The sequence below is a fragment of the Aspergillus lucknowensis genome, assembly GCF_044049455.1.
Source record: "Aspergillus lucknowensis strain CBS 449.75 chromosome Unknown BJX67scaffold_2, whole genome shotgun sequence".
NCBI classification, from domain to species: Eukaryota; Fungi; Ascomycota; class Eurotiomycetes; order Eurotiales; family Aspergillaceae; genus Aspergillus; species Aspergillus lucknowensis.
Window position 1 is genome coordinate 903,422 of NW_027263546.1, and position 13,168 is coordinate 916,589.

A 13,168-nucleotide genomic window follows, 5' to 3' on the forward strand; every position below is an offset into this window, starting at 1 on the left:
TAGTTCTCTTTATCCTCGACATGTCTCACAAAGTTGAAAAGGCCAAACTTAATAAGGATATCTTTATTATTATCAGTCTGTATTTTTGTAATAGGGTGGGAGCATTAATATACTAGGAAAACAAAGTTAAACAAATAGATCATCTGTCATCTTCGCAGCACATAATTTATTTGGCAAGAAAAGCCCTCCAGGGCTCGAGCTTCCGCAGAAAAGTACGCCATGAGCAAATCCGATGATAAACGTCATCGTGCATTCCGAGCATCATGCCATCCCCAGACCATCCTCTTTAATATCCTCTCCCCTTCCTCTGTTGACTTTTATTTATTCTGTCTCCTCTGCCAGCTGTAAATATCCATTATTCTCGAAAATCCAAACCATCGAAAATGCCCCGCCAATTGCGACTCTCAACACTTACCCTTAGTCTCCGTCGCCCTCCGCCGCCGCCGCCTCCACGCCTCTGCTGCCAGGGTTTACCTCTCCGATCAATCCAATCTCTTCAGTCCAAACAAAACTCTACGCCCAGCCTGTATTCAAAGCTCAATCCCGTCCGTCCCTTCTCCTCAACGCCCGCATCCGCATCTGCCTCCGCATCGCCGAATCCAAATCCAAACCCAACGTCATCCGGCAAATCCCAGGCTGACCTCATCGTCCAGGAGCTCCAGGAGCTGTACGTACATTCTCTCCCTCCTCCATCAATCCAGGAGCAGTAAGTTCTTGTCTATCTAACAGGGATTAATCGATTTGGGGAGGGGTAGATACGAAACAGCCACGGACGAACTCGAAATCGCAACCGAATCCACCGACAGCGCGACGATCTACGCCGCCAGCGACCGCGAGTCTGCGCGTGATGCGCTAAACTCCCTGCTCGTTGCGTTTGAACTCTATACGTCTTCTGAGTCGCCGAAGGTTGAGGAGGATTCGGCTGGTGCGGGTGGTGGGGACGGGAACGCGGAAGAAGAAGATAATGAGAGGCTGATTGGGTTGATGTTTGATCCGGCGGATGTTCCGGAGGATGTGAGGGAGGAGGTTAGGAGGAGGGTTGGGCAGCGGGTGAGGGAGGTGAGGAGTGCGGTTGAGAATTTGGAGGCTAGGGTTCATGATTGATTGCTCGTTTGCCCGTCTTCAGGTAAATGGGGCGTAGGGTGTGTGTATTCTATTGTTGGCCTCCAGGTATCGGGCTACGATGGAGGATATATGATCTTCGTATACTCCTTCATCTGTTATCCATAGCGCTGTGGTATCACTAGTCATATCCAATCATTAACCGTCCATCCGTGACGTACATATAGATAATATAGATATAGATCCATCAAGGCCGTACATATAAACTCTCCGCAATAACGCCTTCGCGCCTGCTATCGTTTCGGTCAGTCGTTACGCCGTTCTTCCGTACTTTTTCTTTTCCCTATACAACCGCGCCGAAAGGTAGCTGAGCTTGAACTGGAAATGCGAGGTGATCATCTGGTGGCGACCCGAGCAGCGAGGGTGTTGAGGGCTGGTGTTCCGTTTTGTGTGTTGAGCGGGTGTGCCGTTTTAGTTGATCTGGTAGAATCCAACCTTGTTAGTCTAGTTCTTTAGGTGACCGGCATGTAAGAGGAAGCGTACCAGGCCGAGTGAAACTCTTGTTACAGCCGGGGAAGTTGCACTTGTGCCTCCGTTCGCCGTGGGCTGGGAACATATTAGATAAATAGAAATGTAGGAGAGAAAAAGTGACGGGACTTACTGAGCCTGTGGCTGGACATGTTTGACGACTATAAGAGGTTATTAGTATTCTGTGATTGACGACAAGGAGTGAGCGCTTACATCGCCGGTTTGGAAATTACATCCCGGGAACGTGCACTTGAATGGCTTCTCCCCAGTGTGAGTTCGCGAGTGGGTTTCTGTCTTGTTATTACAGGTTAGGTGTCGGATGGAGGAAGGAACATACTCAGTTCGCTACTATCTGTGAACGATTTTCCACATTCTGAGCATTTGTACGGCTTCTCGCCTCGGTGGCTTCGCTCGTGGCGCTCTAGGGTTGCTTGTCGGGCGAAGAATTTCCCGCAAACTGTGCAGTGGAAATTTTTGTCTATGAAGTCAGTTTAAGACGATAAATAGGAAGTTAGTTAAGACGTACAGTTGCTGTGCGTGAGGAAATGCCCCTGGAGCTTGGATTTCTGCGAGAATGGCACACCTGGGCGACTGCAGCCTTCCCAGCAGCAATAGTATCCGGTTCCCTTCGCGCCGTTAACCGGTCCCATGTGACGCGATATAAGGTGCTCCTGGAGGGCACATGCGCTAGAGAAGGTTGCGCCACAGCTGGCTTTAACCCCCCGAGAACTCGTAACCCATTTGCAGACATGCAGGTCGCCCTCGGATGGTGAGAAATCGGGACTCGTTATTACCGAAGATGCGCCGCCGTCTAATGGAGGAGGTGTTTCACCTGGACTGGGCAGCATTTGAGAACTGAAGCTCGATCGGGAGTGACGAGAATATGGTGAGTAGGGATGAACGTGTGCGTGGTGGGATCGACAACGGTGGTTAGAACGGCAGGGACCCCGAGTGGGGAGGCTGCTGTTCATGTAGTTATGGTTTTTTAAGAGGTTGCTTATGCTGTCCTCATCAAGATGTAGACAGGCGAAGGAGTCTGAAGTGGTGCTGCCGTCTAGGGTCTCGGGACAATTTGCTGCTTCGTGGACGTGAAAATGGTTCGAGAAATCGGGGCACATTCCCAGCATGTGGAAGACGTCGGGGGAGTCAACTTCATTCTGCAGGGGAAGCAACGGCTGCGGCTCCATCTGCTGGAAGTGGGAGAGCTCGGTAGCATGAGGGTCGGGGTGGTAGCCGTGAGGATGGCAGGGAGTCAATGCTATTGAGTCTGAGGTGAAGAAAGGACCAGTGCATAATGAAGGGGTTAGTTCCGCTGCAGCATATTCAGCTGCCTTGGACAACTGATGATCTGCCTGACACTGCTCTAGAGCCACCGTAAAGTCGTTCTTGTCGGAAGCCATGGGTATCCCTAGCCCGAATAGAGAGTCTAACGGGTGCTCTGCGGCTTCTGGGTTGTGTTCTGTATTGAAGCAGTGCTCGTCGAAGCAGACGGGCGCAGGGTCATAACAGTCTGGCTCCTCACACCTGGAGACAGAGCAGTCGGGGGAGTCGTGGCACTCGACAAATCCGTCGCATACTGATGGACAGGTAATGGAGCAGTTGTCAGTGTCGCAGCATGTGGTGCCGACATTACAGTGGGCATCGGAGGCATGATGGTCCTTATCAGGGCAGTCGTCCCAGGAGGGCGCAGGGGACCCGGATGAATCCTCCGAGCTTTTCCCGCCCAGATGGAAAGATTCCCAGTGGCATGCGAGGCAGAAGTCGTCCTTTCTAGAGTGCGTGGCCATCTTGCTCGAGAAGTTCGTCGAGTCGTCTGTGGACCCCGGTGAACGCTCTATGAACGAGCGAGATAAAAGCAAGAAAGCATCTATCTCTTTCTGGTTCTTCAGAGGGGCCAATGTCAGCCAGCTCAAACCTGACACCACGAGAAAGATGAGACAATCACATACCAATGGCTGAGAGTGGGAGAGGGGGCAGTGGCAAGAGCAGGAGCCCGTCCGGGAGATACTGGCCTGAGGCATGACTGCAGACAAAGCGACAGGGGCCTTTGGAGCCTTTGGGGACCTTGAGGGTGCCCAACTCCCTCGCCAGTCTCGCCAGTCACCACACTCGGTGATCCCAGTGAGGACCCTGCGGACAGTGTGGCGGGGACCTTGCGGGTTAGCAGCGATCTTGGCCTGCGAATCGCAACTCTCGCGTAACTCATCCGGAGGATTACACCAAGACACCCTGATGGACGCGGGTGAGATCGAATACGATGGAAAATCCTCCGGACCAGGCTGGTTTGCGATCACTCCAAATTCATGGTGGTATCACCTTCTCGAATGTGCCTCCAGAAACAGGCTCGAAAAGGTATAATCACGCTAATACCCATTTGGCCACACATGCCCCGCAGAGCACGTGCGCTCAATGCTCACCGCCGGGCCCGCACGCTATCTTATCTGGGCCAGAGCCACAGGCAGAAACCACTCCTCCAGCTACATATCTGCATTCAATGCAGTTCCGTTCATATAATTCCTGAGTTTATCAAGTTGTACAAACCAATCAACTCTCATTGATCTTCTCAGACTTTCCTCTCCACCAATATCGAGGACAAAACCCCTAATCTGCGCTCCCCCCATCGCCCCCATCGCTGATCCCCATTGAAACCGAAGCCACCTCTTCTAACCCGTAATCGAATCGGCGAAAAAAAGGATGGGAAACATCTGCTCGAACTCCAAAAACGAAGCCGAGCCCTTCTCCCGCCCCGGCCGCGTCCTCGGTTCCTCAGCCACGGACAGTGTCCCGCGCGCCTCCGTCCCCGCAACCGCAAAGTCAAAGTCTAAATCAACATGGGAGTCTCCCGGGAGGACCTTGGGGGATGGAGGGGGGAGCGGAGGCGCAGGGTCAGGGTCAGGGCCAGGCCCAGGAACAGAAAAAGCGGAGGATGCGCGGGCTCGGGCGGCCGCAGCGGCTCAGGTTTGTTGAGCTTCCTTCCTTCCTTCGGTTCCTCAATGCATTGTGAATCTTTGCTAATGCGCTATATTTCTAGAAACGGGCAGAGGCGACGAGTAATGCGAATAAAGGGAAACTAGGGTCAAAGTTGGCGGCGCAGAAGGCTCAAACACAAGCGCAGACGTTGAACGAAGCAAGTCGAGATGAGAGAGCTGCGAGGGATGCAGATGGGGCTGAGGCCGCGAGGAGATGGGAGTAGGGGCCGTGATTTCGAATCTTGTTTATATCCTATGTCACAGTCCCCCAAATGCATATGTAGCAATTGGATGTGGTCTTGTTCGATATAGCAAATAATGAGACCAACGAATCTTTCATAACAAGTTTTATAACTGAAGCGAATTCAAGTATCATACAAGCGCGTCTACACCACATTATACCGGCCAGATGCTGGAGCCCGGGCTTCACTATCCGCCGCGGCAATTGTGCCCTCCTTTAGCAATCGCATCAACTCCCGCATAGCGTTCGTCACGGATAGCTCAGTTTCACCTTCCACCAGGATATACAGCTTGGGGTTCTCGCCTGGACCAGGTTCTTTGCCAGTAGGATAGAAACTGCCCTTGGTCGTGATTGAGGTGCCTGTGGCCTCCAGGATTTTGGCCACGTTCGTGCGGTTTGTAACCGCCCAGCGAGCTTTCTCTGCATTGAGATAAAGAATTAGTCGACTTCAATGAAAAGGAATTGTGGGAGGAGAAACTTACGTGGAAAGTCGTTGATCTCTAGCGTAGCATGGAAAGCCCCAGCGTCAGGACCGCGATTGTCAATGGGCACGCCAGACCTCATCACTCCTGCACGGCTAAGGCGTGCATGAATATCCGCAACAGCTGAACCGACCTTGTCCAGAGGATTCGAGGTCTCGCTGCCTTTCTCTCGCTTGTGCACGGTGATTTTGCCGTCGAGATCGATGCCCTTGGGAACGCCAGGTGGCTGAGTTGTGGCCGATTGCACAGAAGAGATCACCTTGTTGAACCGTTCCTCAGCCTCTTCATTCTTCTCCTCCTTCTCCTCCTCCTCATCGCCTTCTTCTCCTGTCTTGTATGTACGGCGCTCCCGCATCCTAGCAGCATCACGCTCTTGATCCAATCGCTCGAGACCTTTACCGCCAAATCCAGAAGCGCTAGCTTTCTCCTTACCGGCCTTTACCTTCTCCAAGAATGTGTCTACCAGGCTTTGCACAGGTCCCGGAACCTCTTGCCCACTTTGCTTCAATGCCTTGGCGATATCGACTGAGTATCGATCTTGATCCTCTGTCAGGAAAGTGACTGCCGTCCCCATGTTTCCGGCACGACCAGTACGCCCAGCACGGTGCACATAATCCTCGAGATGGTTTGGCGCGTCGTAGTTGACAACGAGCTTCAACTGTTTGACGTCCAGACCACGTGCCGCAACGGAAGTCGCAATCAAGACCGGGAAAATACCGGCTTTGAAATCTTCGATGGTGGAGTCACGATCAATTTGGTCCTTACCACCGTGGATTGACATGCAAGGATAGCCCTTACGCATCAACTCGCGGAGGAGAGTATCGGCCGCTTCCTGACGGTCAACAAAAATCAACGCCCGTGCATCCTCATTCTCATCAAGCGAATAGAGGTTACCCAGCAGCTCCAAAAGCCGGACGAACTTCTTGTCTTCCTCACAAACTTCGACAATCTGTGTGATTTCCGGGGCAACGACACTTTTGCCACCGACGACAATTTCAATCGGTTTGGTAAGGGTCTTGCGGGCGAGGGCTTCCATATTCCGGGGAAATGTGGCCGAGAAAAGCACAGTCTGCCGATCAGGACGCACATTGCCCAAAATTTTCATGACCTGAGGCTCAAAGCCCATGTCAAACATGCGATCAGCCTCATCTAGTACAACGTACGTCACCCGGCGCAAATTCGTCACTCGCCCAGCATTCGCCGCTAGGAGATCGATCATCCGCCCTGGCGTGCACACGACGATTTCCGCCCCACGTTTCAGTTCTGCGATCTGATCCTTGATTGGTGCACCACCATAAGCACAAACGGCACGGAGGTTCAAAGCCTTCAAGAATGGTTTGCAGTCCTTGTGTATCTGGGTGGCTAACTCCCGAGTCGGGGTCATGATTAAGCCTACCGGACCCTCCATGTTATCAAGGGGTCGCTGATCTTTGATATGTCGGAACATGGGAATGAGAAACGCCATTGTTTTCCCGGAACCTGTCTTGGCCACGCCAATAACATCACGGCCAGACATAATTGCAGGAATCGCCTGCGATTGGATAGAAGTAAGACCTTCGAAGCCGAGCTTGTCGATGACGTCCAGAGACTGTATTCCTAGACCACACTGCGACCATTTCTGTACCGGCTTCGGAACATCGAGCCCACGGACTTTGATCCCATCAAGCTCAAGCCGCATATTTGCCGCATCTTCCTCAGACATTTGAGCTAAGTTGGAAGGCTCATTATAGAATTTCTTCCGGAACGGTTCATATTCCACCTTCGCATGGTCGACAATGGGTATATCCTTCTTCTTCTTGGCCTTATTGGCAATAGCAAGAAAATCTTCTGCGTCTCCTTCACCAACAGCGGTCACGTCCACATCGTGCTCGTCGCCAAATATGGCCTCGGGTTGCTGCGTCTTGGAGAACTTAGCCCCGAATTTCTTCTTCGGCGGTGCGGAATCCGCGAGTCCAGACATGAAAGCGTCCAACGGGTCAACATCTTCTTCTTGTTCTACTTCCTGAACGTCGACTTCCATCTTGTCGGACGGCTCTTCCTTGGGTTGTGAATCGCCATTCGTTTTTTCGGGTGTAAGAGCGCCGTTTTGTAAGCGCTCCTCTCGCCTTTCTGCGGCTGCCCGAGCCGCGGCGGCGGCGTCCTCTTCAGTCTCACCATCCCGCATGTCAACGTCATCATCGTCATCATCGTCATTGGCTTCTACTTCCTTGTTGGCGTCGTCCATGGGTGGAGTGGGCAGGCGTTCAAGCTTCCTCCGCGTTGATTCCTCTTCACCGAACCCGAGTGTTTTCGTCATAACAGACTTTTCAGTGTCCGCCGCCTGCTTGGAACCGAAGCCGAATCTCCCCACGTTACCCTTTGCTTTCAAGGAGGCTAGAAGTAGAACGTCAGTAGAGAGCGGAGAATAGATCATATGGCTAGCAACCATACCAGAGGAAGTGGTCACGCTTGAAGGGACTTTGTTTGCTGGCGTGTTCGCGGTTGGCTGCGCACCTGATAGTTTGAGAGGTGGTGGAACAGCCACATCATTTCCCAAGATAGACGATGCAGCCGGCGTTTGAGCAGCATTCTTGGCAATTGCTTTTGGATCGAACTTCCCAGCATATGGAGCTGGGGCGGCATCAACGCCTTGTGCGGCAGGAGACTGGGGAGAACTAACAACCGGGGAGATTCCAGACTTTCTATCAATCTCTTCTAGGATGTTCCTTGGACCACCGCTAGCAGCAGCTTCATTTTGCTTTCGTTCTTTCTCGGCAGCCTGCTTTTGCTTCCAGGCTTCTAACTTGGCCAATCGCTCAGCTCTTTTTTCGTCTTCTGTTGGCCCCGCCCGTGTCGGTGTTGAAGGCTTTGAGGACTGAGGAACGAGTTTAGTTCTGATCATTCGAGAAAAAGGAAATCGCGCGAAACTTACCTCGCGAGACCTTTGCTCCGAGCCCCTGGTCCGATCTCGACTATCGTCCCGTCTAGACTTGTGCTTCAAGTCAGCAGAATCGTCTGTCCGTTTTCGCACCCTGTCGCGGGAGTCATCTCGCCTGCTCCGATAGTCCCTATCGCGGCTCCGGCTTCTTCGGCGGTAGTCGCGGTCATGATCTCTATCTCTAGAGCGACGTCGGTCTCGTGACCGATCTCTCCGGCGATAGCCACCTTCATCACGGTGGTTGTCGCGTCTATCTAGGGAGCGGTCACGTCTTCGGTATGAATCCCGGTCACGATCACGGTGGTCACGGTATCGGCGCTGAAAAGTAAAGTAGAAGTTGAGACACATACTTAACACATTGTGGGGGTAGATGAGAACTCACCTCAGGACTCCGGGATCTGCGGTAACCCCGACCATCGTCTCGTTTACTCCGCTCATAGCGATCGTCGTCCCTGCGACTTCGTTTGGATGATGAATATGTGCTGCCTACAGGTGATGGTGAGCGAGTATCCCCATGGCGAGCCATTGTTGCCGGCCAGCAATGAGTGAGTATTACTGGGACTCAGAGAACACCCGAGGACTCGGCGTGGAAAGAAAGCGGTTCTTAGATTACCATTCCGTTTGGAGCCGGAATTTGGCGCCTTGCACTTGGGCAGGATACTGCTGTGATCTGGTTATTCCTCAGGCGGAGGAGGCTTCACGTTCATCTGCCATTTTTGAGCCGCGATTTAGCGCCCCTTCGCCACCTTCGTCCACGTGACCCGAAAGCTCGGGGTAGCTATCAGTCACGTGAAAAATATTTCCCCTTTCGGCAGGGTCCAAACGAACCCATGGACCCGTGGACCTGACTGGACGTCAGACGCAGAACGCATGGGGCTTTATCAGAGCCTGGACAGGGTGCTCTGCTCGTTAGAGTATGGCTAATTTCTCAGTAAGCAGACTATATACTTACTATGCTGTCTTTCAAGGGATGTATCTTATGGTTGTGTGTAATGAATGAAATAAACCAGAAAAGGCGGTTCATAATATCTGGAAATCCTCCCAAGACAACTTCGGGTATGAATTTCGGAGTTGAACCTGCTCTACTATGTTTCGGTGTATCCAAGGAAATTTTCCAGGATTCATTGCTCAGGTTAACAATACCGCAGCCTCGACGGAGGGCACGACGACACTCTGCTGTTCTCTCTTTTCAGCTAACTGCCACAGCAGTACACGTCCCGAATCCCTCCCTCAAGCAGGTACTAGTCCCATGAATGCCATTGCCTCATGCACCATTTTCCTCAAATCATCCAAACTCCATGGCACAAGATCGTTGGGATTCCGTCCAGGGAGTACTGTCCTCCAAAAAGATCCCTTCTGGTTATACTGATGCTCTGCTGTTGCGCGATGTTCAGTTGAGGTGCTGGGAAAATGACTTCTGTTTGTTTCCGGACAGGCATCCAGTTTCGATCGAGGCCATATACTTATTGGCCTCCTCGTACCTGATTATATGCGTTTGTCCGCCAGTTAAGTATAACAGCAATCTTGACTGCTCCATTACCCCCAACTAGCCATGCACTCACGTCGTCTCTGAGTCGAGAGAGATTCGCTCTATCCCGGCTCGATGACGAGTGAAGGGAGATACTGGTTAACCGGACGAAGTAACAGATCTGGCTCTTTGCGAGAGCCGTTGCAGGGACCGCCGTTAGACTTGATCGCTGCAAAATGTAAAAGCAAAATTAGCCCAGCTTCATCATACAAGAATGCCATGGAAACGGAAGGGACAACTGACTGGTGCCTACAGGCCCTTTCAAATATCGAAATTCATCAGCAGTCAGGACACCAGTCTGCTGCCATTCTCATACTCGTACCACTCGTGGTGACAGTCATGGATATCTGTTGGCATCACGCGGATCCAGAGCGTCGAGGTTTTCGAATTGTAATGTTTTGGATTGATAAGCCCCAAAGATACACCATAGATTGTGTGAGGATAAATTTCCGTGTGTTCTTCGATTCAGCATTTTCGTCAACGTGTTCGACGGCCCTACTACCCCAAAGCATAGGGACTTCGGTGTACACGATTTCTTAATGGTGACTTGTAGCTTGGACAGACTGAAGCACGTGATCAAGGAATTCAGCTTCCAACTTAAAGTTCTTGGCGGACTTGGATATCTCTGGTATGTGATCCATAGCGGTTACTGTGTGAGAAGCAAAGGAGGAGCAATGTTATGCTCTAAGTGAGTTGTGTTATTCGGTTTTGGGAAGATAACAGTTGCTTCGGGTTCCAACTTCAAGGTTCCAAGGTTAGGTCTGATATGACATTCAAAGATTATTCGGCGAGGCATTTAGAGAGGGAAAGAGAAGAAAGAAACACCTAGGCTTGGTCCAAGATCTTGCAGAATATTCGAGACAATAAGTGTGTTATTAAGTACATATCTTATGACTTGTGATGAGATAATTGAACACTGAATTGAGAAATGTGGAAGTTGAGAGAGTTAAGTGACATAATACCAGTCAGCTGACCCGTAATGTGTTTCTTGACCACATCAATCACCTGGACGAGCCGATCGCCTCTGTATTCCATGTTCAATTGCCATTTTTGGAGTTGAGTATCTCAACAACCAAGTTGTTAGAGGATACATAATTAATATACAAAGCTTAATAATATAAAATACATATATGTATAGGGCTTATAAGCTACCTATACTGATGCTTTCAAGGGTAATATAAGTTGCTCCTGTATTTTTGGTAAATTTGATTATTTGAATATCATACGGGTATTACAAAGGCCTGGGGGGTATAAAATAGATATTCGAATAATTTTATAATATATATACCTAACGTATCTATCTTGTTACTCTATATTAGGTGGTAGTTGAGATATTTGACTCTAAAAATGGCTACTTCATATGGAGTACAGAGGTGATCAGGAAATACGTTAGTCACCGCTGTCAAGACGCGACTCCAGCCTCCTGGTTTCAGGTCAGCCTCCTTGCGCCAAAGCCCCTGCAGCAAATCGTTGCCCTGACTGCACCCAAACCACAGTCATAATTGTCACACCACCCTCTCTCCCCGTTTCTTTTGCTCTGCCAAGTTTGTGAGATATTTTGCAGTTCTACGAAGCTCACGATGCCTCTCCAACTCGTCCGACGTGGTGGAAGGTTCTTCCAAAACATCTCAGTTAATGGCGTTTTCGCTCGTCCCATCCGTGTGATTGTGCCACAAAGCCACACCAAACGTATCTCCTTCGTTGCGCATCGCCCCATCCCGACACCAGTCACGCCCAGGCTTCCTCGTTCAAGCTTGATCGTCAAGGATCTGACCCGAAGCTACGCCAGTCGGGGCCGCCCAAAAGGGAGCAAAACCAGCGAGTTGGCCAAGGCGAAGAAGTCCAAGCCGACGAAGAGGAAATCCGGTAAGAAGAGGAAGGAACCGACCGAGCGACAGAAGGAATTGCAAAAGGCGAAAGAAAAGAGAGATCTTGTGCGGGATCTCAAAGACGCTGCCCTGGAACCCCCGAAGGCGCTCCCGACTATTGCGCGCGTCATAGCCATAGGAAGGAGGATGATAGAGATGCGGGGGCAGTCCAAGTCTGCGACCGAAGCTCTGAAGGAAGCTAGCGATTATTTCCGGAGTCTCAATGCCGAGGAACGGCAGGTTAGTCAAATACTTTTTTTCGTTTTTACACACCCAACACAGCTAACAATTCGCGACAGCACTATCATGACCTCGCAAACGCCAACAAGACTGCAAATGCGGCTGCTTATGAGGCGTGGCTCAAATCCCATACCCCCCGCCAGATTTTGGAAGCAAATTTAGCTCGGCGCAAGCTAGCCAAGATCAAGGGCAAAAAGCTTATACTTCTCCACGATGATCGCGTGGTCAAGAGGCCAAGGGTTCCCTTTATCATGTACATGCAGGAAATGAGGCGGGTAGAAGACCCACGGCCCGAATCTGCGACGGAACAATTGCAACGCTACGCTGGAGAGTGGCGAGAAATGTCAGATGCCGAAAAGGAGGCAAGTGTCCCCCCAATCCTCGAAACGCATTGGCGGCACAAACTTTACTTGCAGTACCTAATATTTGATTCTAGAAATACATCCAAATGACGCGAGATGATCAGGAGCGCTACGAGCGAGAACATATAGAGGTTTATGGCTTTCCTCCTCACCAGACACAGAAGCGGAAGTGATTCGCCAGGGATGTTACTCAGGGGCCCCGGGATATGCTCTTGACCAACATATTCTGACTTCTGTTCTTCCTTCAGCGAAGGAAGCTCAGACTTGTAGCTTACTTGTGTGGAGTTTTTCGTGTCGGGTATACGTGTATGAGTTTAGGGCTAGTTAGCGTGTTGAGTCTCCTCTTTGTTTTAGTTTATCCGCGGTCTTCGTTTGTACGGGATGTCATCTTTGTACTTTATTCTTAGTCTCGAATGCACTGCGACCTCCAGGAGATTTTCCTTTGTAACCAAATGGGTATCAGTATACTTTCTCGATAGCAATTGGTGCTATTCATGTAGTTGAAAGGGTTTGAGAGCTCAGCATATGTCTGATTTTTAATTCGAGTAGAGGAACAAGACACATAAAACCCGCTTGAGGATAAATGATGACAGGAGGCAGAGCCTCTTGAGGGAGAATGTTAAATCCCGACAGCCAGAAAATCATGTATACAATGGCCAAGTGTTTCGGCGCCAACGAAGGTGAGAATGTCCGTAAGTTAGAAAATTCGGCCGCTCTGGACTTCCAAATATATGCTCAACCTGCGTGTCAAAGTGTCAGGTAATGTAGGGACGATGTCTCCATCTTGGGCATTAAAAACTGCATGTCCATAGAGTGTTTAACCCCGTGGTGTGGGGAAGCTTGGATGACTAGCAGCGGCCGGGGTTGAGTCACTGGGGTCTATTCGCACTTTCTCGAACCTTTCAGCAAGGACTCGAAGTTGTCAGGAGCCCTTTGGAGATGCCTTTTGAAGAGGAAAGGCATTCATGCCT

General features: G+C 50.7%; 5 protein-coding genes across 5 annotated transcripts; 3 read left to right on the plus strand and 2 right to left on the minus strand.

The window, feature by feature from the left end:
- The first annotated feature begins 250 nt into the window (after nucleotides 1-250).
- On the plus strand, nucleotides 251-1,284 carry BJX67DRAFT_341484 (uncharacterized protein). Its single transcript, XM_071027897.1, has 2 exons — nucleotides 251-667; nucleotides 756-1,284. Exons 1-2 carry the CDS (start codon nucleotides 384-386, stop codon nucleotides 1,102-1,104), a joined length of 633 nt encoding a protein of 210 aa, XP_070891071.1. The 5' UTR covers nucleotides 251-383; the 3' UTR covers nucleotides 1,105-1,284.
- On the minus strand, nucleotides 1,131-3,705 carry BJX67DRAFT_98998 (C2H2-type zinc finger protein). The gene is made up of 7 exons (XM_071035704.1): nucleotides 3,540-3,705; nucleotides 2,117-3,473; nucleotides 1,928-2,068; nucleotides 1,804-1,880; nucleotides 1,724-1,751; nucleotides 1,606-1,668; nucleotides 1,131-1,542 (listed from the first exon to the last, which is right to left on the minus strand). The coding sequence occupies exons 1-7, from the start codon at nucleotides 3,609-3,611 to the stop codon at nucleotides 1,406-1,408; spliced, it is 1,875 nt and encodes a 624-aa protein (XP_070891072.1). The 5' UTR covers nucleotides 3,612-3,705; the 3' UTR covers nucleotides 1,131-1,405.
- Nucleotides 3,706-3,892: 187 nt separating this feature from the next.
- Nucleotides 3,893-4,885, plus strand: BJX67DRAFT_341489 (uncharacterized protein). The gene is made up of 2 exons (XM_071027898.1): nucleotides 3,893-4,548; nucleotides 4,622-4,885. Exons 1-2 carry the CDS (start codon nucleotides 4,285-4,287, stop codon nucleotides 4,781-4,783), a joined length of 426 nt encoding a protein of 141 aa, XP_070891073.1. The 5' UTR covers nucleotides 3,893-4,284; the 3' UTR covers nucleotides 4,784-4,885.
- On the minus strand, nucleotides 4,886-8,900 carry BJX67DRAFT_341491 (DEAD/DEAH box RNA helicase). Its single transcript, XM_071027899.1, has 4 exons — nucleotides 8,194-8,900; nucleotides 7,713-8,136; nucleotides 5,283-7,655; nucleotides 4,886-5,220 (listed from the first exon to the last, which is right to left on the minus strand). Exons 1-4 carry the CDS (start codon nucleotides 8,545-8,547, stop codon nucleotides 4,946-4,948), a joined length of 3,426 nt encoding a protein of 1,141 aa, XP_070891074.1. The 5' UTR covers nucleotides 8,548-8,900; the 3' UTR covers nucleotides 4,886-4,945.
- A 1,738-nt stretch (nucleotides 8,901-10,638) lies between these two features.
- BJX67DRAFT_99092 (uncharacterized protein) lies at nucleotides 10,639-12,640 on the plus strand. Its single transcript, XM_071035705.1, has 4 exons — nucleotides 10,639-11,160; nucleotides 11,224-11,835; nucleotides 11,895-12,197; nucleotides 12,272-12,640. The coding sequence occupies exons 2-4, from the start codon at nucleotides 11,308-11,310 to the stop codon at nucleotides 12,368-12,370; spliced, it is 930 nt and encodes a 309-aa protein (XP_070891075.1). The 5' UTR covers nucleotides 10,639-11,160; nucleotides 11,224-11,307; the 3' UTR covers nucleotides 12,371-12,640.
- The last annotated feature ends 528 nt before the right edge of the window (nucleotides 12,641-13,168 follow it).

Bases quoted from the DNA above. Each gene is read 5' to 3' on its own strand.
- BJX67DRAFT_341484 (XM_071027897.1), top strand. From the start codon at position 384: ATGCCCCGCCAATTGCGACTCTCAACACTTACCCTTAGTCTCCGTCGC. The intron at 668-755 runs GTACGTACATTC...GGGGAGGGGTAG, and splicing joins GTCCAGGAGCTCCAGGAGCT to ATACGAAACAGCCACGGACG.
- BJX67DRAFT_98998 (XM_071035704.1), bottom strand. From the start codon at position 3,611: ATGCCTCAGGCCAGTATCTCCCGGACGGGCTCCTGCTCTTGCCACTGC. The intron at 2,069-2,116 runs GTACGTCTTAAC...CTGACTTCATAG, and splicing joins TTTCCTCACGCACAGCAACT to ACAAAAATTTCCACTGCACA. The intron at 1,669-1,723 runs GTAAGTCCCGTC...ATATGTTCCCAG, and splicing joins CATGTCCAGCCACAGGCTCA to CCCACGGCGAACGGAGGCAC.
- BJX67DRAFT_341489 (XM_071027898.1), top strand. From the start codon at position 4,285: ATGGGAAACATCTGCTCGAACTCCAAAAACGAAGCCGAGCCCTTCTCC. The intron at 4,549-4,621 runs GTTTGTTGAGCT...CTATATTTCTAG, and splicing joins GGGCGGCCGCAGCGGCTCAG to AAACGGGCAGAGGCGACGAG.
- BJX67DRAFT_341491 (XM_071027899.1), bottom strand. From the start codon at position 8,547: ATGTGTCTCAACTTCTACTTTACTTTTCAGCGCCGATACCGTGACCAC. The intron at 7,656-7,712 runs GTATGGTTGCTA...TTCTACTTCTAG, and splicing joins AAGCGTGACCACTTCCTCTG to CCTCCTTGAAAGCAAAGGGT. The intron at 5,221-5,282 runs GTAAGTTTCTCC...ATCTCAATGCAG, and splicing joins AGAGATCAACGACTTTCCAC to AGAAAGCTCGCTGGGCGGTT.
- BJX67DRAFT_99092 (XM_071035705.1), top strand. From the start codon at position 11,308: ATGCCTCTCCAACTCGTCCGACGTGGTGGAAGGTTCTTCCAAAACATC. The intron at 11,836-11,894 runs GTTAGTCAAATA...AATTCGCGACAG, and splicing joins TCAATGCCGAGGAACGGCAG to CACTATCATGACCTCGCAAA. The intron at 12,198-12,271 runs GCAAGTGTCCCC...ATTTGATTCTAG, and splicing joins TGTCAGATGCCGAAAAGGAG to AAATACATCCAAATGACGCG.